General features: G+C 52.6%; 1 protein-coding gene across 5 annotated transcripts; it reads left to right on the forward strand.

Annotated features, from left to right (window-relative positions):
• Window positions 1-15,760: 15,760 nt before the first annotated feature.
• BBC3 (BCL2 binding component 3) lies at window positions 15,761-22,187 on the forward strand. 5 transcript variants are annotated; one of them, XM_020978496.2, is made up of 5 exons: window positions 15,761-16,044; window positions 16,595-16,619; window positions 16,986-17,295; window positions 18,973-19,181; window positions 21,120-22,187. In XM_020978496.2, the coding sequence occupies exons 1-5, from the start codon at window positions 16,034-16,036 to the stop codon at window positions 21,237-21,239; spliced, it is 675 nt and encodes a 224-aa protein (XP_020834155.1). In that variant the 5' UTR covers window positions 15,761-16,033; the 3' UTR covers window positions 21,240-22,187. The 5 variants fall into 5 exon arrangements, with proteins under 5 accessions (XP_020834155.1, XP_020834157.1, XP_020834156.1 ...); XM_020978498.2 differs by lacking the exon at window positions 16,595-16,619 and having other exon boundaries at window positions 15,762-16,044; XM_020978497.2 differs by lacking the exons at window positions 15,761-16,044; window positions 16,595-16,619 and adding an exon at window positions 16,445-16,577.
• The last annotated feature ends 1,519 nt before the right edge of the window (window positions 22,188-23,706 follow it).

Raw genomic sequence — 23,706 nt, forward strand, 5'->3', positions numbered from 1 at the left:
GTTTTGCCTATGAAATGTAAACATGTTCACACAAACAGAAATGATACAATTAAAATTAGAAGGGAAACAGGTAACTAGAACAAAATCTTTACAACAAATTTCTCTGATAGAGGTCTCATATGCAAGCTATATAGGAATCTGATTCAGATTTATATGAATAAAAGCCATTCCCAATAGATAAGGGGTCAAAGAATCTGAATAGGTAATTTCCAAAACTATCAACACTCATATGAAAAATATTCTAAATCACTCATGATTGGAGAAATAATGCAAATTAAAGCAACTCTGAGGTCCCACCTCACACCCATCAGAAGAGCAAGGTTGACCAAAAGAAGGGAGATTGATGTTGGAGGGGCTTTGGGGAAACAGGCACGATAATGCTCTGTTGGTGGAGATGGGAATCAGTCCAGCCATTCTGGAAAGCAATTTCAAAAAAAATATATCCATAAAGTTAACTAAAATAGTTACACTGTTAACATGAGCTCTGCAATGACTATTCTATGTGTTAGAACCTCCCTTCATCACAGGGAAGCAGGACAATGGAGTAATACAACAACCAGCCAATTAGAAGGCTTCTGAAGCCCAAAGCTGCTTGACATACCAGTGATCCTTTGCGAGAGAACTCTAATTGAATTTTGAGATGCCGGTAGATGTCAGAAACCACAGGACCAGCCTTAACCTTGAGCTTCAGACTCAAGACCCTGCTCTGGACTTTCTAAACATCCTGCTGTCTGGCTCATTGTATCTACAGATGTCCCCGCCTGAAAGCCTCTAGAAACTATAGTACCTCACTCGTTTTCCACTTCCCTTGGAGAGCTGAAGAACTCTTTTTGCCTCTCTGCTCCACCGTAGGATCTTCTCTCTCCTATTGTCAGACAATAAAAGCTTTTAATTGGTCTATCAGATTCTGTTTCATTTTGGGTGCCTTTATGGGCCTGGGAGTCATTTGTTAACAGTATATCCCCTCTGAGCCAGTGATAACCACTACTATGTATATTCCCCATAAGAAAATTAAAGAAAGAGAATAAGGACCCAAAAGCACAGAGGTATTTTTATTTATTTATTTTCCCACAGAGGTATTTTTTAGCAGCTCTTTTTTATCATAACAAAAAACTGGAAATTAAAGGAATATTCACCTATTGGGGCTTAGCTAAATGAGTTATTTTATAGGAGTGTAATAGAACATGGGAAAGGTAAGTGGTACAGTGGATAAAGCACTGGGCCTGGAGTCAGGAGGATCTGAGTTCAAATGCAGCCTCAGATATTTCCTAGCTGTGTGACCCTGGGCAAGTCACTCAACCCTGTTTGCCTCAGTTTCCTCATCTGGAAAAAATGAGCTGGAGAAGGAAATGGCAAACCACTCCAGTATCTTTGCCAAGAAAATTCCAAATGGAGTCATGAAGAGTTGGATACAACTAAATAACAACAGTGGAACATTATCATTCCCAGGGCTTAACACAGAACCTGGCACTCCATAAGTGCTTAACCCTAGAAAGACCAGCTACATCATTGCTGCACAAATTTTATTATAATTTTCCTTAACAATGTTCATCCTGCTATCTCTTATTTTCTTTGCCTTATGGATTAAAAAAAAAAGGGCTGTGTCAATAGATATTTCCCATGAGAAATGGGAAGTTTCAGGAAAAAACGGGGAAGATGTGTGTAAAGGGCCTTCTATCCTAGGCAAAGAATGGCCTCTCTCCATGTGGAAAGGCTGGGGACCACACTTCTGGGGGAGGGGGGAGATGACTTGGAATGGGAAGGTCCTGGGGTTGGCTGCTTTGTTTCTGTTGCTGACCCTGGTCAGTAACCCACACCCTTAAGAGGATGCCTTTTAGGGGGCAGCGAGGTGGACAGAGCACCAGCTCTGGATTCAGGAGGACTTGAGTTCAAATCCAGCCTCAGACACATAAGACTTACTAGCTGTGTGGCTGTGGGTAAGTCACTTAACTCCATTGCCTAGCCAAAAAAAAAAGAGGGGGGGGCAGCTAGGTGGTGCAGTGGATAGAGCACTGGCCCTGAAGTCAGGAGGACCTGAGTTCAAATCTAGCTTCAGACCAAACACTTGACACTTACTAGCTGTGTGACCCTGGGCAAGTCACTTAACCTGAATTGCCTAAAAAAAGAAAAAAAGGATGCCTTTTTCTATGGGCATCTTCAAAAAACACTGAGCCAGACTCTCTGAATTCTTCTGTTCTCCCCTCCTTAGTGAGTCTTTCTCCCAGTGGACTGAAAGACCCTGTTCTCATAGAGACCAGGAGAGAAAGGGGCCTCAGGCTTTGGCCTTTGCCTTTGATCTCTTCCCTTCAGGGGAAGGTACTTCCCATCTTGTATAAGGGAGAGAGTGCAACCCTAAAGTATTAGGATAAGAGTTTATATGCTAGTCCTTGGGGAATAAATATACCTTTCTAAAAATTAATTCATGTGAAGTAGCTAAATGGAGCTAGCACTCACAGCTGAGAGAACACCGTTGGTGTGGGCTCAAGCTGCTAAGAGCCAGTTGTTAAATTTTCAGAAGGAGCATTTATGACTCAGAAATCTGTAAATCAAGGATTGAGTTTTCATTTTGTTGTCTACTAGACTTAAGAAAGCGATGGAGAAAATGTCACTGCAGATTAAATTTTAAAATGTGTCTTTTTTTATTCTTCTAAGAAAAACATTTACCAGCCAACTCCTGGCTCAAGTCAATGCTATTAAAAAAGAGAGACAAGCCCAATCCCTCAGCTGGTACCCTGATGGAAGAAGTAATCTCCTTGATTATGTGAGTGAAGCCAGAGATACTAACTACAGCTTTATGAACAGATACAGAGTGAAGTGAGCAGAGCCGAACAATGTATACAGTGACATGGTAAAGAAAAAGAACTCTGAATGACTTTAGGACCAGCATCTGGGCAAAGATACTTAGCTCCAGTCAAAGAAGCAAATCAACAGGTATTTCTCAAGTAGGACCAGAATTTAAGAATCCTTCCAAGCACCAAACTGCATCCATGGATACAGAGCATTATTATTTTTTAATCCATAAAGCAAATAAAATAAAATTGAAATAAAAATAAGAGATAGTGGGATGGACATTATTATTTCCAGGTAAAATCATAATACTATTTTTTTGAGACAATGGGAGTTAAGTGACTTGCCCAAGGTCACACAGCTAGCTAGTAAGTGTCTGAGGCTAGATTTGAATTCAGGTCCTCTTGATTCATGCTTTACCCACTGTGCTACCTAGCTGCTGCCCAAATCACAACACTATTTTCACAGCCATTGATGCAACTGGTTTTCTAGGGTTAAGCACTTACCGAGGGCCAGGCTGAGCCCTGGGAAAACAAAGACCAAAAGTGGTCCCTGACCTCAGGAATCTCACTGGAGAGACAAGATACAAACAATTATATACAAATAAGAAAGAAACCTGACAGTTGGGGGAGGGGGTATTAACATTAAGTGGGATGGACTCCAGGGGCTGAAGGTAAACTGGTTAGGAAATCTGCTGGGGTCGGCCATGCATATTTTGTTTTCTTGTTTGTCTGTTTAACTGGAGGGAGGAGAGAGATCTGGGAGGAAGAGAGGATAAAGATTTTTTGTTTTGTTTGTTTTTTTAAGCTGAGACTTTGTTTCAAAAATAAGTTCAGGGAGAATGTGTATGTAACTTAATGGATGTATGTAAAGATATTGAGGGCTGCTAGGGGGCTCCATAGCAGGGCATAGAATGGTGGGCCTAGAGTCAGGAAGACTCATTTTTGTGAGTTCAAATCTGGCCTCAGACACTTCCTAGCTGTGTGACCCTGGGCAAGTCACTTCACTCTGCCTCAGTTTCCTCATCTGGAAAATGAGCTGGAGAAAAATATGGAAAACCACTCTAGTATCTTTGCTAAGAAAATCCCAAATGGGGTCACAGAGTCAGACATGACTGAACAGCAATGACAATATTCTATGTGATGTTCCATAGGAAATAATGAAATAAATCTCTTTTGAAACAACAGCAAAAAAGATGCTATATGGGCTTTGGTATTCCTATGCATAGTTATGATTTTTGCCTCTCTAACCAAGAGGAAAGCAGATATTAAGGAAATTAAATCATCTTTGACACCTAGGGAAAGACAAAACATTTATGAAGAGCTTACGATTAGGGGGCAGCTAGGTGTGGCAGTGATAGAGCACCGGCCCTGAAGTCAGGAGGACCTGAGTTCAAATCCAGCCTCAGATCAAACACTTGACACTTACTAGCTGTGTGACCCTGGGCAAGTCACTTAACCCCAATTGCCTAAAAGCAAAAAAATAAAAAATAAAATAAAATAAAAAGAGCTTACGCTTAGATACTGGGCTTTAACAATAGGGGAGAGGGTGGGAGAGAGGAGATGTTTATATGGCACTTACGACGTGCCAGGAAATTTTTTTTAAATGCTATTATTATCTCATTTGATCCTTATGACAACCCTGGGAGGTAGGTACTGTTCTTAATCCTACTGAGGAAACAGAAGCAAACAGAGGTTAAGTGACATTCAGGGTCACACAGCTAAGAAGTACCTGAGGCTGAACTCAGGTCTCTGTGACTCTGGGCTCAGCACTCAATCCCCTGCAGCGCCACCCAGCTGCAGTAGACATATTGAGAGGCATTGCGTCATGGCTGGAAGTCCAAGTCTCCCCGAGGACATGTATGTGCACATGTCAGGTCCACATGTACTTACTAAGACCCTGCTTGGTGCCAGGCACTGTGCTAAGGACAGTGACCTTGGGAAGTCGGGTAATCTCCATATTTCAGGCAATTCTCCGAGCCTCAGAAGGCCTTTACCCGAGGGCCACGCAGAGATTTGAGGAGGGTTGATCTGTGAACTCAGATTGGGAAAGAATTATATCTTTATTTTCACAAACCTCCAGATGAAAATGGGGCATTTCCTTCAATTATAATAGTTTTAGAAAACCCAAACAAATAAGACCTCCCCCATGATTCTCAGAAGGGTCCAAGGGCTTTACCACAAGTCAAAGGGCACAAAGACACAAGAAAGAGGAAGAACCTGATTAAGATGCTAACGTGTATGGGCGGCTGGGTGGATAAGGTGGATAGAGCACTGGCCCTGGAGTCAGGAGCACCTGAGTTCAAATCCGGCCTCAGACTGGTAACACTCATTAGCTGTGTGACTCGGGGCAAGTCACTTAACCCCATTGCCTCACAAAAAAAAAAAAAAAAAAAAAGATGCTAACTCGGAAGAGGTGCTCTGGTCCACTTCAACCAAGTCCAAAATGGAACTCACCATCTTTCCCCCATGCCTCCCTGCTTACCTATTATCATCAAGAGAATCTATCACCACCCTCTCAGTCACCCAGGCCTTTACTTCAGTATCCCTCCAGCACTCATCCCTCATGTCCAATCTGTGGCCAAATTTTGTCTTTTCCACCTTCCACAATCTCTCCTATAGGTCCTCTCCACTCACACCATCACCAGCCTAGTCCTGGCTCTCCTCCTCCTCCTCCTCGTCCTCGTCCTCCTTTGCAATAATCTCCATTGCAATAATAGCTTTCTGGATGGCATCCCCGCCTCAAGCCTCTCCCCACTCCAGCCCATCTTCTTCTCTGATACAGAAGTGACTTGCCTAAATCTCAGATCTGACCATAAGCTTTGTCCAATCAACTTCAGTGGCTCCCTATGGCCCCTAGGATCATCAAAAACCCTCTGTTTGGCTGTTAAAGCCCTTTACAGCACCTCAGTCAGACTGAGACCTGGGAAAGACCTTAGCTTAAAAAGGCCAAGGTCTCCTACTACGTTCTGGGCCATCTCCAATCGTCCTGATCTGTATCTGGCCACTGAACCCAAATGGCTTTGGAGGAGAAAGTGAGGCTGGTGAGTTGGCACAGTACTCCCTCACTTAAACCCAATTCACCCGCATGTCATGGCATCACGTCTCCGATGTCACGGTCCTCTCCCAGAATGAAGGACAAATCATAACAAAGCCCTTTATGACCTGGTCCTCTCCTCTCTTTCCAGTCTTCTAACCCCTTACTCTCCTCCACGTAATGTAACCGTAATTCTGCTTTTCTGAGACGTTCTAAGACTGCAAACCAACTACTCTGGCCTTGCTACTTCTTACACAGGACTCCATCCCTGGACTTAGCGCCTTTTCCCCGGCTGTCCTTCAGGCCTATAACGCTCTCACTCCTCATCTCAGACTTTGAGCTTTAGCTGGCTTCTGTCAAGACTCGGCTCACATCCCACCTTCGGAAAGAGGGCGTTCCCAGCCCCTGCCCAGCTGGTGCCTCTCCTCCCTCTGCCATGACCGCCATTTATTTTGTATGTGTGTGTACGCAGGTGTATCCCCAGCACTTAGCACAGTCTGGCGCACAGTAAACACTTAATAAATGCTGATTGACTGTCCGACTAATGGACGTCCCTGTATTCATTAAATCACAAATCCAGTCCTCATCCCTATTTCTACAGGCACAGTACTAGTGAGCACACAAGAGACAGAAAAACAACCCAGCCCGACCCAACCCCGAGGTAGCTTATATTGTTCTGAGTGGAAGGGGAAAGCAGATCACCACAGCTACCTGGTTTAATAACAACTGTAGTAGGGGGCAGCTAGGTGGCACAGTGGGTAGAGCACCGGCCCCGGAGTCAGGAGGACCTGAGTTCAGATCCGCCCTCAGACACATAACGCTCACGAGCTGTGTGACCCTGGGCAAGTCACTTAACCCCAATTGCCTCACCAAAAACAAACAAGAAAACAATTGTAGTAGTAATGGTAGTGGTAGTAGTAGTAGTAGTAGTAGTGGTGACAATGGTGGTGGTGGTGGTAGTAGTAGTAGTAATAATAGCAATAACAATAATGATGATGATGATGATAGTAATAATAACAATGAGCCAGAGAAGGCAGTGGCAAACCACTCCAGGCTCTTCGCCAAGAAAACTCCAAACAGGATCATGAAGAGCTGAAGACGACTGTGAAAAGGCTTCACAACAAAACAGTAGCACTCATGATAAATAGCTAACATTTATGCAGCACTCACTGCATGCCAGGCTGTGATAAGCACTTGCAATCAGCATCTCATTTGGTCCTTATAACAAGCCTGGGAGTGCGTGCTATAAATATCCCCATTTTACAGATGAGGAAACTGAGGCATGTGGCAGTAAAGTGACTTGCCCAGGGTTACATAGCTAGGTAGTGTCTGCGCCTGTGTTTGAACTCAGGTTTTCCTGACTCCAGGCTGGCTGGGCCACTTAGCTGCTTAAATAAATGGGGGGTGATTTGTGGAAGGAGAAAACACTGATAAAAAGAGAGGAGGAGGAGGAGGAGAGCCTTCCCTCTGGAGCTGGTCGGGGGAACTGATCCTTAGGGCAGGGAGGGTTATGACAGATGGAGGAGGAAGAGGTCGGCCTCTGCATCAGAGGTCAAAGACAAGAAATGCTGAGCTCAGGAAACAGAGGGAGGGATCTCCTTGGCTGGGTGATGAGGAGTTGGGAAAAGAGCCTGGAAAGGCAGATTGTCCAGGGCCTTCCATGTCGGGCTGAGAAGTCTGAATTTTGTCTTAGGGGCAACACAGAAGCACTGAAAGTCTCTGAGCTGGGGAGTTACACACATGCTCAGGCCTGAGCTTTAGGAAGAGTTTTGGAAATGTTTCCGTTCTGTTGATATCTTTTGTTTTCTCATCACCTAGGTTTCCCAGTGTATCTTCCCCCTCTCCCTGCCTCCCAGAGGGCCATCCTTTAGAACAAACAATAAAAAGACAAAAGATATCGGCTTGGTCAAATGAACCAATATGTTGGAACTCAAATTATACGCACAACTGGGGTGGTTATCTGTAAACTACATTGGACAGGGGAGAGACAGGAATCAGGGTAACTAATTGGGAAGCTATTCTAGCAGTCAGTAATCAGTCTTCTGAGGTCCCTCCCAGCTCTCACATTCTATGTTCATTCATTCATTCATTCAGCAAACTTTTATTAGGCACCTTTTAAGTACCAGGCACTGTTAGGTTCATTCATTCATTCAACGAGCTTTTATTAGAAACCCATTATGTACCAGGCACTGTTAGGTTCATTCATTCATTCAACAAGCTTTTATTAGGCACCTCTTAAGTACCAGGCACTTTTAGGTTCTAAGGATAAAATAAACAAAAGAATAAAACTGTCCCTTATTATCAAGGTTACAATCTTTTAGGGAAAACAAAAGCCCCTAAACCCCCTAACATTCTGTACCCCAAGGTCCCTCCCAGCCCTGAAAATTTTTTCTATGTTTTACGGGACCTTCCAATCTTGACATCCTGTGGACTAAGGAGCCGGGCGGGGGGTGGGGGGGCCTTACAATGATGGCAAAGCAGTTGCTGGAACCCTAAGAACTTAAACCAGACTTCGGGTCTCTGAAAGTTACAAACTGCACTTCTTCCTCAAGCATCTCCTTAAATGATTCATCATAGCAAGTAATCAAACATACCTTCTGCAGAACAAATAGCCTTGTGCATGTATAGATTACTTTTTTTTTTTGTGAATGAATATAAATGCTGGTGCAAAGGAGTAATCACAGATGCACTCCAAAGTGTCAGTGAATTCAGTTGAGCTCTTTGGTCATTTCATATGGTTTCAATCCATGGATGCAAATTGTACACCTATTATCACATGTTTGGAAGGTTGGGGTGGTCTGAAGAATGCTTTGACATTAAGAAGGGGTCCTCATTCCGGACAAAGCTGGGATCTTCATTTCTCAGTCTGGGAAGCATATAGCATGGGGGGGAAGGGGAAGGGGAAGGTGGGTTCCCAGGGGTCTCTGTCCATAGTCATTTTCTGCCCACCCTCACAGGTCAGCTAGTGACTCCCTCTCCAGGAAGTCCCCCCAACAATCATCTTCACATTCCCAATGAGAGCTCCATCTTCCAAAGTCCTGGGATGGGGGAGGTCTTTTCCCAACTCGGAGGGAAGTCCCTGAGAGGAATTAAATTCTTTTCAAACTATAAATCATAGAATCATAGATCTTGACCTAGGCCTCCCCTTGAAGGAAGAGGAAAGAGAATCGTCCAAGATTGGGGGAATCCCACCTGTGAATGGCCAGAAGCAGAAAATGGAACATAGACGTTGGGCTACTGGGCCAAGTCGGCTGAAATATAGAGTGAGTATATTTTGGGAGAAAGGATGGCTTGTTTCCACTCTGGCCCAAGGTAGGTCTAAGGACCTGCTGGATAGATGGAGGGAGGGAGGGAGGGTTGGTGGCAGGGTGCAGGAGAGGGCATCGAGAGACCCCTCAAGAATGTTTGAGGGGGAGATGGACTGGGACACTGGGACCTTCCTGTTGTGAGGCCAGGCACTCCCAGAAAGATTTTCTGAATCAAGGTAAAGTTGCCTCCTTTCCCAGCAACCCCGGGTCTGACTTTCCTGCCTTGGAAGGAAGGCCGAGGCTGGAGCTTCCACTCACGGCCACTAGGAGGCAGCAGGGGCCAAACAGAGAGACAAGTGCTTGAATGAGGCCTGTATGGGGAGATTGGAGGGAGGGGGGGATGGAAGATGATGACATCTCTCCATTTCTGAGCTCAGCCCCAGGGGGGTGGGTAGATCTGTGGCCAGGCTCTCCCTATCCCCACGACCCAGGGGTAAGAGGGAGAGGTGGGAAGAGGACCTTGGTAAGTGCTTGGAGATCCTCCACAGGAAGCTTTGGGGCCTGGCACAACTTGATAGCTCTATCTCAATTATGCCAGCAGCTGTATCCATCCATTCCCACCCCATGCCCCTTTCCTGTCCTGTGACTCCTTCCCAATGAAAGGATCCCAGCCCTGTCTGTCTTAGAGTCAAGCAATAAGCATTTATTAAGCATCTGCTGCGTACCGGGCACTAGCAATAATGGGGATGTGGAAAGGCCCCTTGTTGAAGGTGGAAGCTGAGCTTCGTCTTGAAGGATGTCTTCCCTCTATCCTTCCTGCTGTAGCAAAAGCCCCTCTGGGCCTGGTTCCGGGAGGTGATGAAAGGGCACCTCCCACCCCCAGCCCCAAGGAGGGAAGAAGAGAGACAAACCAGCAGACATTGGACAGACAGAAAGAGGCAGAGATCCGGACACAGATACACAGGCTGTCCCAAAAGTCTTAGTGCCATTCTAAGCCTTTCTTTTCCTTTTAATGGTTTAAAACAGCACTGAGACTTTTGGGACGCCCTGTACAGAGAGGGGCAGGGAGACACAGCCTTGGGTGGAGCTCAGAGACTGGGAGGGAGGATGGATAGATGGATGAGTGGAGGAAAGGGAAAGGAATGAGCGTGTGGATAGCACCTACTACGTGCCAGGAACTGCACTGTGTGCTTGACAAACGTCTCATTTGATTCTCACAACCCTCAGAAGGAGGTGCTATTATTATAGTCCTACCCACTTTACCATTGAGGAAACTGAGGCAAAGAGAGATTACAGTTTCTTGTCCAGGATCACACAGCTAGTGACTCAAAGCCCAGAGTTCTATCCAATGTTCTACTCAGCTGCCTCTCAAAGGAAGGGAAGGAGGAAGGGAAGGATACAGGGAGGGAGAGAGGGAGGATGGATGGAGGGATGGGTGGATGGAGGGATGGATGGATAGAAGGATGGAGGATGGGTAAATGAGTGGATGAATGGATAGATGATGGATGGAAGGAGGGAGGGAGGGATGGAGGAATGGGTAGAGGGATGGGTGGATGGGTGGAGGGATGGATGGGTAGAGGGATGGGTAAATGGGTGGATGTACCACGTGCAAGAGAGGGGACCAAGAGACTCCAGTGTTTCAGGGAGGTTGGATGGGACCTGCTGTTAGCCCAGGCATCTCCCTCTCTCATTCTGTTTTTCCCTCTCTGGGTTCAAGTAGCCCCAAGCTCATGCGCTCCTGGGAGCTCCCAACGGTTGTCCTTGAAGGGCCCTCAGTCCTACCCTGACATCCCAGATGACCCCTAGGAGAACACATGTGTGTACAAACCCTCTCCCATGCACACATCATACGCTATCACAATGCTACAGAAACACACCCATCGCAGTGGTACGTACCACATGCCAGGCCACAATCACACACAACATCTGATCACATCTGCCCCCTCCCCTGACACATGACACACCTACCCCCACATTGGTCCTACTGACGTGCTCTACCCATCTCTACCCGTCCATGCTCATCACTCTGATACCCACCCACCCAGCACTAATGCACACACATACACATACACATACACGGACAGACACACACACTCCCCTTAGGAACAAGAGTATTTATTGGGGGGGGGGCTGGGGCTGGGGCTGACCCCAGAGCATGCGCAGGTTTGGGGGTGCTGAGGGAGGGAAAGTTCAGGCAGGCAGCCTGAGCTCGGCTGGGTGGAATGGAGTGGGGAGGGGGGAGGAGAGGTGTCCGTGTTTGCGGAGAGAGGAGGGGGTTAGGCCCAAGCTAGGGCTCCGAGGATGGGGCGGGGGTCCGGGAGCCTCTGTTACCGGGCAAACTTGCCCGCCCCGCTGGTCATTAGTCACCGCGGCTGTTGCGTCATCGCCCCTTCCCCACACTCCCCCCACCCCACCTCTCCCCCAGCCTGATGTCATCGCCTAGTTCCTGAGTCTGACTAATTCCCCCACTTCCTAGCTCCGCCCCCAGGCCCCTGCTATTGGCCACTGGGGGTGGGTGGGAGAGAATTAGGGGGCTGGAGGAGAACGCCTGGGTCCTTTCCCGGCTCCAATGCCTGAGTGCAGAGGATGGGGATCTGTCCCATCGCCCCCGACCCCCCATCTCTTTTTTCAATCCCAGTCCAGAGACCTCAAGACACCTCCCCGAGGACACACAGCTTCTCTTACACATTTTTCCCTCCCCCCGGGTTACAGAAGGGGGTCCGAATTCTGGTGGTGGGAAAAGTCCTAGATTTCCATCCAAAAGAGCTAGGTCTCTGCTGTGTGTCTCCGAGTAAAACTCTTCCCCTCTCTGGGCCTCATTCCCTCATCTCATCTGTACGTGAAGGGCTTGGAGCATGCAGGTTTTGAGGTCCTTTCCCTTCCAGATCGAGATCTAAACCCCACGATCCTCTGACCTCTGGGTCTCGTGAGAGAATCATTTGGAAAGCCAGGCTGAGGGAGGGTTCAAGGCGGGGAGGGGGGGGCCCGCTGGGGACTCCATTGTCTAGATGCTGGGGGCTCAGATGTCTGCCTCCCCCGGAATCCCAAGGTCTGGGTGCCTAGGGCATCTCAGCTCCGCGGCTGGGTTTGCAGGGTATGGATCTGGTGGGGGTGGGGCTGAGAAGCTATGGTCCACTAGGGCCTTATTGGGTGGCGAGGGAAAGCATAGATGCTTCCGCAGGCTGGGCAGGAGGAAGCTGGGTTGGCTGGGTGGGCCCAGGCTGTTGCTGTGGCCTCAGCTGCCCGCATGCCTTTGCCCCCCTCCCTCTTCCTGGCAGGGCCCAGCCAGTGAGCAAGGAGCAGGGAAGGTGGGGGTGGGGGGGACTCAGCGCCTGGTTACCCAGCAACAAGCCGGCCCAACCAGGCGCCAGGTCCCCCCCCCTTTCCCTCCCCAACACTGCCCACCCAGGGCCCAATGCCAGGCGGGCAGAGCCGACCCCAGCCGCCCAGAGACACGAGTGCAGCTACCTCATTGGCTCTTCATCCCCATAGCCGGATGGTGGAGTTCCTGAGCACCTAGCAAAAGGGGGGGGAGGAAACCAGGTGCCTCAGGCCCTAGAGTGGACTGTTGGGGGGGGATCTCTAAGCACTTAGCTTGCGGAGGGGGCAGGGATACTTCTCATGCTGTCACCCCTTCTTCACTGTAAGTGTCAAGCTGAACCTTACCCCTGACAACACGCCAGGGCCAAGGACCCAAGTATCTGGGGCCCCAGGAAGCAGATTAACTCTTTCCTCTCTCCCTGTCTCACCAGACAGTTTCTCAAGTTGGGGGGTGGGGTGGGGTGGGGTGGGGAGAGGTCTCATCCATTCTCATCCTTGAACTCTTTGCCCCTTCTAGGGAATGGGGAGGTGAAGGGGAACACATGAGTGGGGAGGGGGTTCAGCATCTCCCCCTCCCAGGATCCCACTGCCCTGCTCCTGTAGAAATGGTGCAATGAGCTGGGGAGGGGGAGTCAGTGGGGGGCTCCAGCTCGCCCTGCAGTCTTTCTGGCCCTTGGCCCCAGCTCTCTCCGGATTGCCCTCCCTCCCTGTGGGCAGGTTCTTTGTCTGTGAGTCCTTCTAGGACAGACTTCGGAGGTCTTCCTCCTGCCTCAGCTGTGTCTTTCTGTCTCCTGGAGCCTTTGTCTTGGCGTCTCTTTGTCTCCGTGTCTCTGGGAGAACAGCACTTTTCTGCCTGTTTCTCTGTTTCTGGGGCTCTCAGGGAACAAATTTTTTTTTTGGACCAGACCCGTGATTTCATTGGTTGGAAGAGGCTCCCGGTGAGGAGCAAATTCTGCCAATGCAGGGCAGGCACCTTCTCTGAGACTTGGAGTCTGAGAGAGAGTGAGTTACCTGGGGCACCGAGAGAAAAAGAGTACTCTGGGGGTGGGAACCAAAGCTGGGGGCACCCAGCCAGCCTCGGGCCAAGGCAGGACTAGAACTCTGCATCTGCCCCCCCCAACCCCACAGGCCTCTTCTCTTCACCACTCCTCACTTTCCTTCTGGGGAAAAATATGTCTCCATCTCTCTGTGTCTCCTCTCTCTGTCTCTCGGTCTTTCTCATTTGAGGACCTGGGGTCAAAAGCCACCTCTGCTGATGCTTACTGCTGGTATGACCCTAGGCAAGTCACTTCAATTTACTTGGCCTCAGTTTTCTGATCTATAAAAACGAAAGGAATGGATTCCTGGCCTCTGAGATCCCTCTTAGCTCAAAACCTAAATGCCGATGACCTCAGTCTGTTCCGGTGTGTCCATGGGGAGAGAGCCTTCTGGCTCAATCTTATCAGCTCATGTCACCTAGAAAACTGAGGCCCTTATCCTAGATGATCTATTTTCTAATTAAATTAACCATTTATTAAACACCTACTGCGTGCAAGGCATTGCACTAGGTAACAGGGATATAAGGCTCCCCCCAAAAAAAGTCTCTCCCCTCAAAGAGCTTACATTCTACTAGAGAACAAGTCTTCAAGTGTGGTCCAGGGACCCCAAGTCCCTGAGTTTTTTGGGGGGGTCTGTGAGGTCAAAAGCGATTTTATAATAATCCTAAAATGTTTTCATTTCCAGTGGGGTAAAAACCTGTAGATATAACTCAAACCAGTAAAAGCTCTTTGGGGATGGCCGCAATAATTGTTAAGAGCATAATGGGTCCTGAGACCAAAAGTCTGAGAAGGGCTGGACTGGAGATACAAGGTGTTCCCAAATAAACCAATACAAGGTGACTTGGGCAGCCAGAGCAGGCACACACACGGAGACGGAGGAGGCTTCCTGGAGGCACCAGACTTGAACCTCGAAGGAGGCTGAGGACCCTGAGAGGCGGAAATGATGAGGGGCTGAGCTCCAGAAGCGGGGCATACAATTGTGTGAATGCAGAGGCAGGAGACCAACGCCAAGTTCGGGAAAGAGCTAGGCAGAAGTCAGGACTTGATGAAGTAGAGCCGTGCGGGCCTTCCAAGGGGAGAGAGATGAGGGCAGAGGCTGATGGAAGGGGGAGATTCGGGAGAGGATGCAGGAGGAGGAGGCGGCAAGGGAAGAACACAGAAGGATGAAGGGAGGGATGGAGGATACAGGGAGGGGGAGAAGGAGGAGGAGACAGGAGGAAGGAGGGACAGTAATGAAGACCGAGAACACCAGAGGGGAGAAGGGAGGGGGAAATAAAGTGGAGGGGAGGAGATGGATGTAAGTAGGAGAGAGCCAGAGACAAGCGGACACAGAGAATGAAAGAGACAGAGACAGAAAGAGACAGACGGACACAGAGACAGAGAGACAGAAAAGACAGAGAAAGAGAGACAGACGGACAGAGAGAAAGAGACAGAGGGAGACAGGCAGACAGAAAGTCAGAGAAAGACAGAGACAGAGACAGGCGGACACGGAGACTGAAAGAGAGAGACAGAAAGAGAGACGGACACAGAGACAGAGAGACAGAAAAGACAGAGAAAGAGAGACAGACGGATAGAGAGAGACAAAGTCAGAGAAAGACAGACACAGAGACAGAGAGACAGAGAGACAGAAAAGAAAGAGAAAGAGAGATGGACAGAGAGACAGAGAAAAAGACAGACAGACAGAATGACAGAGAAAGCATGAGAAGCGCTGCCTGCTTCCTGTGGGGCACGAAGGCTCAGATTCGGACCCACGGGCTAGCTGTGTGACTGACCAGGAGCAGGTCACCCTCTCTGAGCCCAGGGCACGGCGCGATCGGTGCCCACAAGGTCACTCCTTCCAAAGGCATAACGCCCGACAGAAATGTCCCAGATGAAAAATAAGAGACTACGGGGAATTAGATGCCCCCCCTCCCCGCAGCGCCCACGGCCCTTCGTGTTAATCTCTACGTGAGCGTGTCATGAGTGTTTCTCGGGGGGTGTTGCACACGTGCATTGGTGAGCCCGCGTGCATTCGTGGGTCCGCACGGTTCGTGTGTCCGCAGAGGGGTCCGCGCGTGTCTGCGGGGGCCCGCCCGCGGGAGTCGCGTGGCCGGCCCCGCCCCCGCTCGGGGAAGCCCCCTTGTGCCGCCCGGAGGCGGGGCGGGGCGGGGCGGGGCGGGGCGGTGGGAGCCGCAGCAGGCGCCGCAGCCCCAGCAGCTCCGGCCGCGCCTGCAGCCCCGCGCTGGCAAGTCCCGACTTGCCTGAGCGCAGACGGCCGCAGGAGGGCGGGAGCTGGGGGGCGGGGCGGGGCGGGGCGGCCGGTGACGTCACGCGGGAGCCGGGGCGCGCGGCTGCAGCGCGAGGCGGCGGCGACGGCCGCGGCAGAACCAGCCTGGGAGCCGGCGGCGCAAGACACATGCGTGCGGCCCGCGGGAGCCACAGCAGGAGCGGGAGCGGCAGCAGCAGCGAGCGGCGGCGGCGGCGGCGGCGGCGGCAGCGGCAGCGGCAGCAGCAGCAGCAGAGGCGGCGGCCGAGAGCAGGCAGCGCGGAGCCAGGCGCCCCTGGCCTGGCCCGGCCCCCGCCTGACAGCCCCGCCAGCCCTCTCCCGCCCCCGACGGCGCGTTCATGCCCCCGGGGTGAGTGAAGGAGTGTGCGATGTTTGGGAGGGGGGTCCCTGGAGAGAGGGGAGGCACGGGGCGGCGGGGGGGCTCCCTGGAGGAGAAGGCGGGAGAGTGTGGGGGCCCCCCACCCCACCCCCACCCCAGGGGGGCGCGGGCTGCCGCAGGTGCCGCCGCCGCTGCTGCCGCCGTCGCTGCTGCTGCCGCCGCCGCTCCTGCCGCTGTTGCGGCCGCGCGGGCTGCGGGTTTGTTTACAAACAATGGGTGTGAGGCCCCGCGGCGCCCCCTGGCGGCCAGAGCGGGCCTGCCCCTCCCCCCGCCCCCCTTCCCGGGGGCCGGGGGGGTGCCGGGGGCCGGTCCTGGCCGCGGTCGGTGCAGGGGGCATGCATGCGCTCGGGTCTGGAGTGAGCTCTGGCTCCCTTGGAGCCAGGGCCGGGGGGAGGGGGGGACCGCCTCTGTCCCGCAGCTGCTGCCGCGGTCCGTGCCCTTAGTGTCCGCGGCAGTTGTTGGTGTGCGCTGGGAGCATGGCTGTGGGTGGCGCGTGCGACTGGGTGTGTTGTTTTTTTAGGGTATCATTCTCTGCCTCTGCATTGGTGAGTGTGTGCAGCTAGCTTGTCTCTGTGATTGCTTGTGCAGTTTCGTGAGTGTGCCGCTGTCACCGAGCTTGCTGTGAGTGTGTGGTGGCCGCTGGGTAGGTGCTCCTGGGAGGTGTCAGCCGCTGGGGCTGGGGGCCCGGGGGGCCGGGGGGCTGGGGAGAGGCTGGCGTGGGGAGGCGGTTCTGCGAACGGCATGTCTGTCACTGGTTTGTGAGCGTGGCCCTGGGTGTGTATTTCGTCTGCAGGAAATTGACATGTGTGCTGGGGCTTGAGTCTCTGTCCCGGGGCAGGGAGTTGGGGATGGGGCTGGAGAGGGCAGCGGCGGAGCCCGCTCTGACCTGCTCCGCCCACCTGTCTCCACAGGCTCCCCGGTGTGGCATGGCCAGAGCACAGCAGGACGGCAGCTCCCCAGAGCCAGTAGAGGGTCTGCCCCGGGAGGGCCCCAGAACCTTTCCCCTGGGGCGGCTCATGCCCTCTGCAGTCTCCTGCAGCCTCTGCGAGGCTGGCCTGAACCCTTCTGGTGATTCCATGTGCCCAGCCCCTGGCCCCGCGCTGGCACCCCCTTCCCTCCTGCCCCTCGCCTACTTCTGCACTCGACAGCCCCGTTCCTATGGGGGCCCCCGCTGGGCCCGGGTGGCCAGGAGCCCAACCCCCAGCAGCCAGGGCCAGAGTGGTGAGTGCCAAGGGGGCTCTGTCTCCACACTTTCTCGTCTGCCTGGGGGGCGGGGCGGCGCGGCGTGGGGAGGGTGTCTGTATCTCTTCCACTTTATGTCTCCGGGCTCGGTCTCCCTGTTTTGGTTCCTGCATCCTCTCCTGGGTGGTGGGGGGGGGGAGGTTTCCAGGCGTGAGGGGAGAGAACAGCAAGGGAACTTGGGCACTCACCTTTTCCTAGGGGAAGCCCTCATCCCCAAGGGAGGTCCTGGGCCACCCAGGAGTCCTGAGTCGTCTTGGGGCAGAGGAGAGAGTCCACAAGGTGGGGGGATGGGAAGGGAGATGAGGGGAGGAGGCTCCCCTGGGTGGGAGGGCAAAAGCTACCAAGACAGGTGTGAGTGACAGAGACACTGAAGCAGCGTGGGGGGGGGGCGGGGGCGGGACACACTCGGATAGGGGAGAAGAAATAGAAGAGGCCAGGTCCCTGGAAAGGGCGTGGTCCGGTACCCCGAAGGGCGCCCGGTCCATCTTGGAGTCTGACTTGTAGTCCTTTCCCAGGGTCCTGGCAGGCTCCCTTCTCCCGGACTGGTGCCCCTCCCCCTTCCTGGTAGAGCTGGGAGGGAGGGCCTTCAGGTTTGGAAATTCCCCTGGGGGAAGGGAGGGTGGTGGTGGGGAGCTAGCCCGAAAGGGTTAAAGGTCCCCTGCCTGCAGAGTAGTTAACCCTGTGTTGCCTGCTTCCCTCTCCTCTGCTCACTTTTGAGGAGAGAGAATTGTTTGTTTTCCTGTCTCCTCCTCCTTCTGCATCCCAGCTGAGGCGGGGTGGGGGGCGCACCACATTGTGGAGAGTGGGCAGCAGGCGTCTCTCTGACCTGGGAATTAGGGTTAGGGTTTTCTCCTTTTCACAGACTCCCCCCAGCTGCTCCTCCCCTACACACACACACACACACACACACACACACAACACACACACACACACGGCCCTGTGCATGCGCTGCCTCCAGAAAGTCTTCTCACTCTGTCCCAGCCTGAGGAGGCCCGGCCTCTTGCTCTGCTGTTCTTTCTCTGGTCTAAGAACTAGTCTGTGATCATAGAATTCAGAGCTGGGAGGGACCGTAGAGACATTCTTCGTCTTTTTTCATTCTGTCGAAGCCTCAGAATGTCTTTAAATGTATAAAACAAGGTACATAGATTTACAGAGGAGACTGATTATATTGAAATAGTTCTTCAAAAGAAAAAAGTTCACAGACCTCAAGTTAAGAACCCCAGAATCTGGCCTCAGCCCTATCTCTGGGGTCCCTTCTGTCTCTAAGGATCTGATCTCTTCTCTGGACCCAGGGAAAGGGGGTGATCTTCCCCCCCCCAGGTCCCCCAGGAGTTGTGTGGGCTGTCCTCCCTGGCCCCTGGTACTTGTTCAATAAATGAGTTTGCTCAGCCTTGTACCTTGGGGAAAACATAGAAGGGGATGGGGATGGAGTGGGGGGAGACAACCTCGTGGGCACTCACTGTAAAAAATGGGACGGGGGAAATAGGAACTCTCTGCAGGCAAGAGGAGCTGGCCCCCTACGAGATGAGGGTGCGGGACCTTGCTGGGACTGCAGCGGCCTGGACACTTAAATGCTTGATGTGTGGAGTGGTGATCTTGTGCTTCTAAGAAGACAAGGCCCTGACTGCCTGCCTGTCCTGTATTTGTCTCCTGAAGGCTCCCAGCCCTTGTTGGGTGAAAGGTCTGTGGAGGACCAGGAGGAGGGAGGACAGGAGGTAGAACCCCAGGGAGCATCCCCGATGTCTGGTGGCCCCCCAGGGGTGTTAGGCCCAGACCACGGGGGCCAAGCAGAGCAGCAAGACCGGGAGATTGGGGCCCAGCTCCGGAGGATGGCCGATGACCTCAATGCTCTGTATGAGCAGCGGGTGAGTCCAGGGCAGCCAGCTTGGCCCGGGTCATACTGCAGGTGGGACGCCCTTTCTGGCAAAGGGCATTGAAGCGTGTTAAAAGAAGGGTCACACCAAAGCGGGGATGGGAGTTGGGGGGGTCTCTGGCCATCCAGACCCTTTGCCTCTTCTGGACCCCAGCCCAGTCTTGGCTTGATGCCAGGAAGCCTTCCCAGATTGCACAGGCACGCGGGCGGGCGCGCGTACACACACACACACACACACACACACACACACACACACACACACACACCCCTGGGGAAAGGCCAAGGGTGACTTTTAAGGGGTGGGGACTGGAGAAGGTCTTCCGTGCCCAGCTGCACTGTTGCCAGATGTGCAGCAGCTGCTTTCCCCCCCCATGGGGTTGAACTCAGGACAAGAGGGAGGGGCAGAGGAGGAGAGGGAGCCGAGATCCCCTAATCTACCCTCCCAGGATTATGGAGTAAGGGGGGTGTGGTTCAGAGCCTGCTGGGATCTGGCCGCTGTGGTGCCCCGGCTTTGGCCTGGGACCAGACGCAGCCTCTTCGGGCTGGAAGGGCCTCGGGTTGAGCAGGGGTGACACCCCTGGGCAGTGGGGGAGGGGAAAGCACGCTCTCCCCGACTTCCTCCCGTGGCCAGCTTCGGCTGGGACTGAAGGGGCCGGCAGCTCCCGGTGGCTCATATATCTTGGGCTATTTATAGCGAGTGAGTCAGCATTGGCAAATGCCTGCCTCCCTCTCCCCAGCTCCCTCCTCCTCCTCCTCCTCCTCCTCCTCCTCCTCCTCCTCCTTCACCAGCCCTTACTTCCCGCCTGCTGATGCTGGCTCAGCGCCTGCCCAGAACAAACAAGCCAGCCTTCCCCGGGCTGAGCTGGAGGGGAGGGGCCGGGGAAGCCCAGCACCCTCTCCACTCCGGGCATCGGCACGGTGCACGGCATCGTGGGGAGGGGCCTTGGGGCACTGAGAGCTAGGACTTGGGAGGGACTTGGCTGAGGTGTAAGGAGAGGACTCCAGATACAGTGAGTACCCGGGAGGTGGCCCCGGCTGCCAGGCTCCAGGGGCAGTCCCCTGACTCCCTCCAGGGTGGAAACCCAAAGCAGTCTTTCACCTTTCTGGTTAGGAGGCCCAGGCCCCCTCTGTGGCCTAGGCCTGCGATGGGACATTAGTGATAAGCACCTACTGAGGACTGTGCTATGTACTTTGCAATGATCTAGGAGGTCGTGCTGTTATTAATCCCATTTTACAGATGAGGAAGCTGAGGCAGGCAGCGGTTAAGTGACTTCCCCTGGGTCACACAGCTAAGCAGGAAGTATATTGGGCTGGATCTGAACTCAGGTCTTCCTGACTCCAGGGCCTGCACTCTGCCCATCTTAGGAGCCCAGCTTCTGCACTTCCTAGCAATGTGGCCGTGGCTGTAGACCAGTCCCTTGACCTTGATAAGCATCAGTTTCCTTGCCTGGAAAAGGGGGATAATCTTCACACCACCACCTTGCAAGGGTTGTTTGGAGGAAAGGTTTTGGGAACTGTGAACACCACAGAAATGTAAATTCTAACCTGCATCCCTCTTCATGGAACTGTGAAGTCTCTAAGTTACTATATGTGTGTTTGTGTATATACACTATAGTATATATGTGTGTGTGTATATATATATACACACATACATACATATACTATATATACACACATATAAATATATATACACACACACACATATACACACATATACACACATGTACACACACATACAAGTTATACTCCTATCAAGTCCCTGGAGAAGGGAGGGAGCCAGGCCCAGAGGCAGGTGGGAAGTTGCCTGGCACCTTTGTGCCTGGCCTCTCCTGGTGACCCAGGGACCGCATTATGGACCCCTGCTTCTCCCCAGAAGCTGGCAGTCCCAGGCTGGGTTCTAACACTTCTTCCCTCCCCTCTTTGCCCACAGAGACGAGAGGAGGAGGAGCAAAGAAGGCATCTCTCCCCCTGGAGGCTGCTCTACAATCTCGTCTCAGGGCTCCTGGCCCCACACCGAGGGAACCGGATCCCCGAGATCGAACCCAACTAGCCTCCAGTGCCCACCTTGCAGGACACCATGTGTTGGGGGGTGCAACTGGAGGAGCTCTGGAGGGCAGGACCTTCCAACCCCCCCTTCCTGTGGACTCTTGGCAAAATGTAGCATATCAGAGATGGGCACATATGCCCCCTTTGGGGGGGCCTGGGTCGGGGCGAATGACTCTGGGTCCACACTGGAAAAAGCCCCTGCCTGGATCGCTTGGGAGGACAGTTGTGGGGGGGCGGGGGGGGCGGTTCTGACTCACTGGAGGCCCCAGGAGGAGGGGGGCCTGGTGGGAGGAAAGGGGGAGCCTCCGGGGGGGATGGTATGTGACGGAGCTGCCCCCTCTGCCCCCTGCCATCTCAGGAAGGGCCAGGGCTCGGGGCCTCCTCGTCCCTGGCTTATCCTCATTCTGCCCGAGCTGGCTGGCCTTCTCTCCAGGCCTTTGGTGCTTTGCTCCCTGCCTTGTTGGAACGAGCCAAAAACTAACCACTAGCTTCCCAGAGGGAAAGAGCCGCTAAGCTGTACAGCGTGGAGCCAGTCTGTCTTTCCTGAGCCCGCAGGTAACCCTGCCTCAGTTTTCATTTCCTTGGGGAGGGGTGAGAAGGAAACAGAAAGGGGGGATGGCCCTCTCTCTAGCACCTCCAAGTCAACCCCACTGCGGAACTGAAAAAGTGCGGGGTTCACCTGCACCCCAGGGGGCTGAGGGAGGGAGCCTCTGGGAGAGAAGGCTTGGGCTGACATTCCCCCTGGGGGCCGGGCAGGGACCCTCCCAGCGAGGAGGCTTTGGGGGAGGGGGCGGGGAAGGGAGGGAGGGAGGAGGGACCTAGCTTGTAAATAGACTGTACATGATGCTGTGTGCTGTAGATACTGGAATGAATTTTCTGTACATGTTTGGTTAATTTTTTGTACATGATTTTTGTATGTTTCCTTTTCAATAAAATCAGATTGGAGCAGGAACAGTTCACCCTCTTGCCTTTCTTCCGCCACACCAAAATGCAGAGCAGAGGGCTGGGTTGGGAGGCTTGAGGCAGCATGGGAGTGCAAGGGCCGGACCCCCCATTTCAGCCTCAGCATAGACAGGCGTGGGATGTGGGCGCCTTCTCGCCTCCCTGGCTAGTCCTTGGCCAGCCCAAACAGATTGCTCTGTACACCCCTGAGCAGTCCCTGCTCCCCTTGACCTTTAGACGCCTCATCTGTAAAACGGGGACAATAAATAGCATTATTCACCAGAAGGGAAGCAGATGATCTGAAATCCTTTCCAGCTCCGAGCCCATGATCCATGGCTGCTTTCCACTTAGACCCAGGCTTGGGAGCTGTGCACAGGTCTGTGAACTTGAATAGGAAAAGTGTGATCTTTATTTCAGTACACACATTTCCTTTGGAGTTTATTTTGTACACTTAAAACGTGATTTTGAGAAGGCCTCCAGCAGTCCACCCAAGGGGTCCATTACATAGAAAAGGTGAAGAAGTTCTGGACTAGACCCTTGCTCTTTACCAGGATGGAGAAGGGAAAGGGGAAAAAAAAAACATTTTGGAGTGAAAGGAACAAGGATCAGGGGCGTTTCAGAGAAAGAAAGAGTGACGTCTAACTTGGGGGGAAGGGGTGCAGAGACTCCCGGAAGGGCTTCCTGAGGGTGGGGTCTCAAGCAAACCTTCAGAGAGCTGCCTTCTGAAGTCTACGATGGGCCTAGCTCAGCCTATATCTGATGGGAATCCCCTTTCCTGGGGGACAAGTGGTCATACAACTAGTGCTTTGCACTGGAGTGGGGACCTGGGGGTCCCTTCTCTCAGGATGGGGTTAGAAAGACAGGGGACCTTTCAAGAGAACGCTGCCTGTGCTCAGGGTGGCACCTTCTGCAGGGGCGGGAGGGGGGACAACCTTAAGGCCCAAAGGGAGACTAGGAATAGGAAGAGTAGAGGCAATTTAAGAGAGGGAAACAATGGCTCAGACTGAATTAAATTCAACAAACATTAAGCACCTACTGTATACAACACACTTTCCTAAGTGCTGGGTAGCAGGGAGGTTCCTTCAAGGGATGTCACTCACAAATGACTCTCCCAATGGTGCAGAATGAAGCCCATCCTGCATTCTCATCCAGCCTTCCAGGGTGGACCCCCAGCACGCTCCAGGCCTTTCTCCCACTCTCCTGACCACTGGAGCCTGTAGGCAGTGTGTTTGCCAAATAAGCCTGCTTACTTCTTTGATGCTATTAACAGCCTCTACACAGCGTTCCTGAGCAATTCCTCACTGGTGACGTGTGGTGGCCTAGTCGAGCCCACCATCGGGCCTCTGCATGGCCCTCTCGGGGACTTTCAACTGTAATCCTTCAGACACTAGTATTTTATGACTCATCGCTACATCGTGGCACCTCCAGGAGAATACTGCTGTTAAAAGAGATGGGCCGTTATTTCAGGGACAAGCTTGGGATCATTAAAAGCGTTGTGCAATTTCCCAAATGCAGTTGGGCCTGCTTCC

The sequence above is a fragment of the Phascolarctos cinereus genome, unplaced genomic scaffold (assembly GCF_003287225.1).
Source record: "Phascolarctos cinereus isolate Bilbo 61053 unplaced genomic scaffold, phaCin_HiC Scaffold_726;HRSCAF=1367, whole genome shotgun sequence".
Classification (NCBI taxonomy): domain Eukaryota; kingdom Metazoa; phylum Chordata; class Mammalia; order Diprotodontia; family Phascolarctidae; genus Phascolarctos; species Phascolarctos cinereus.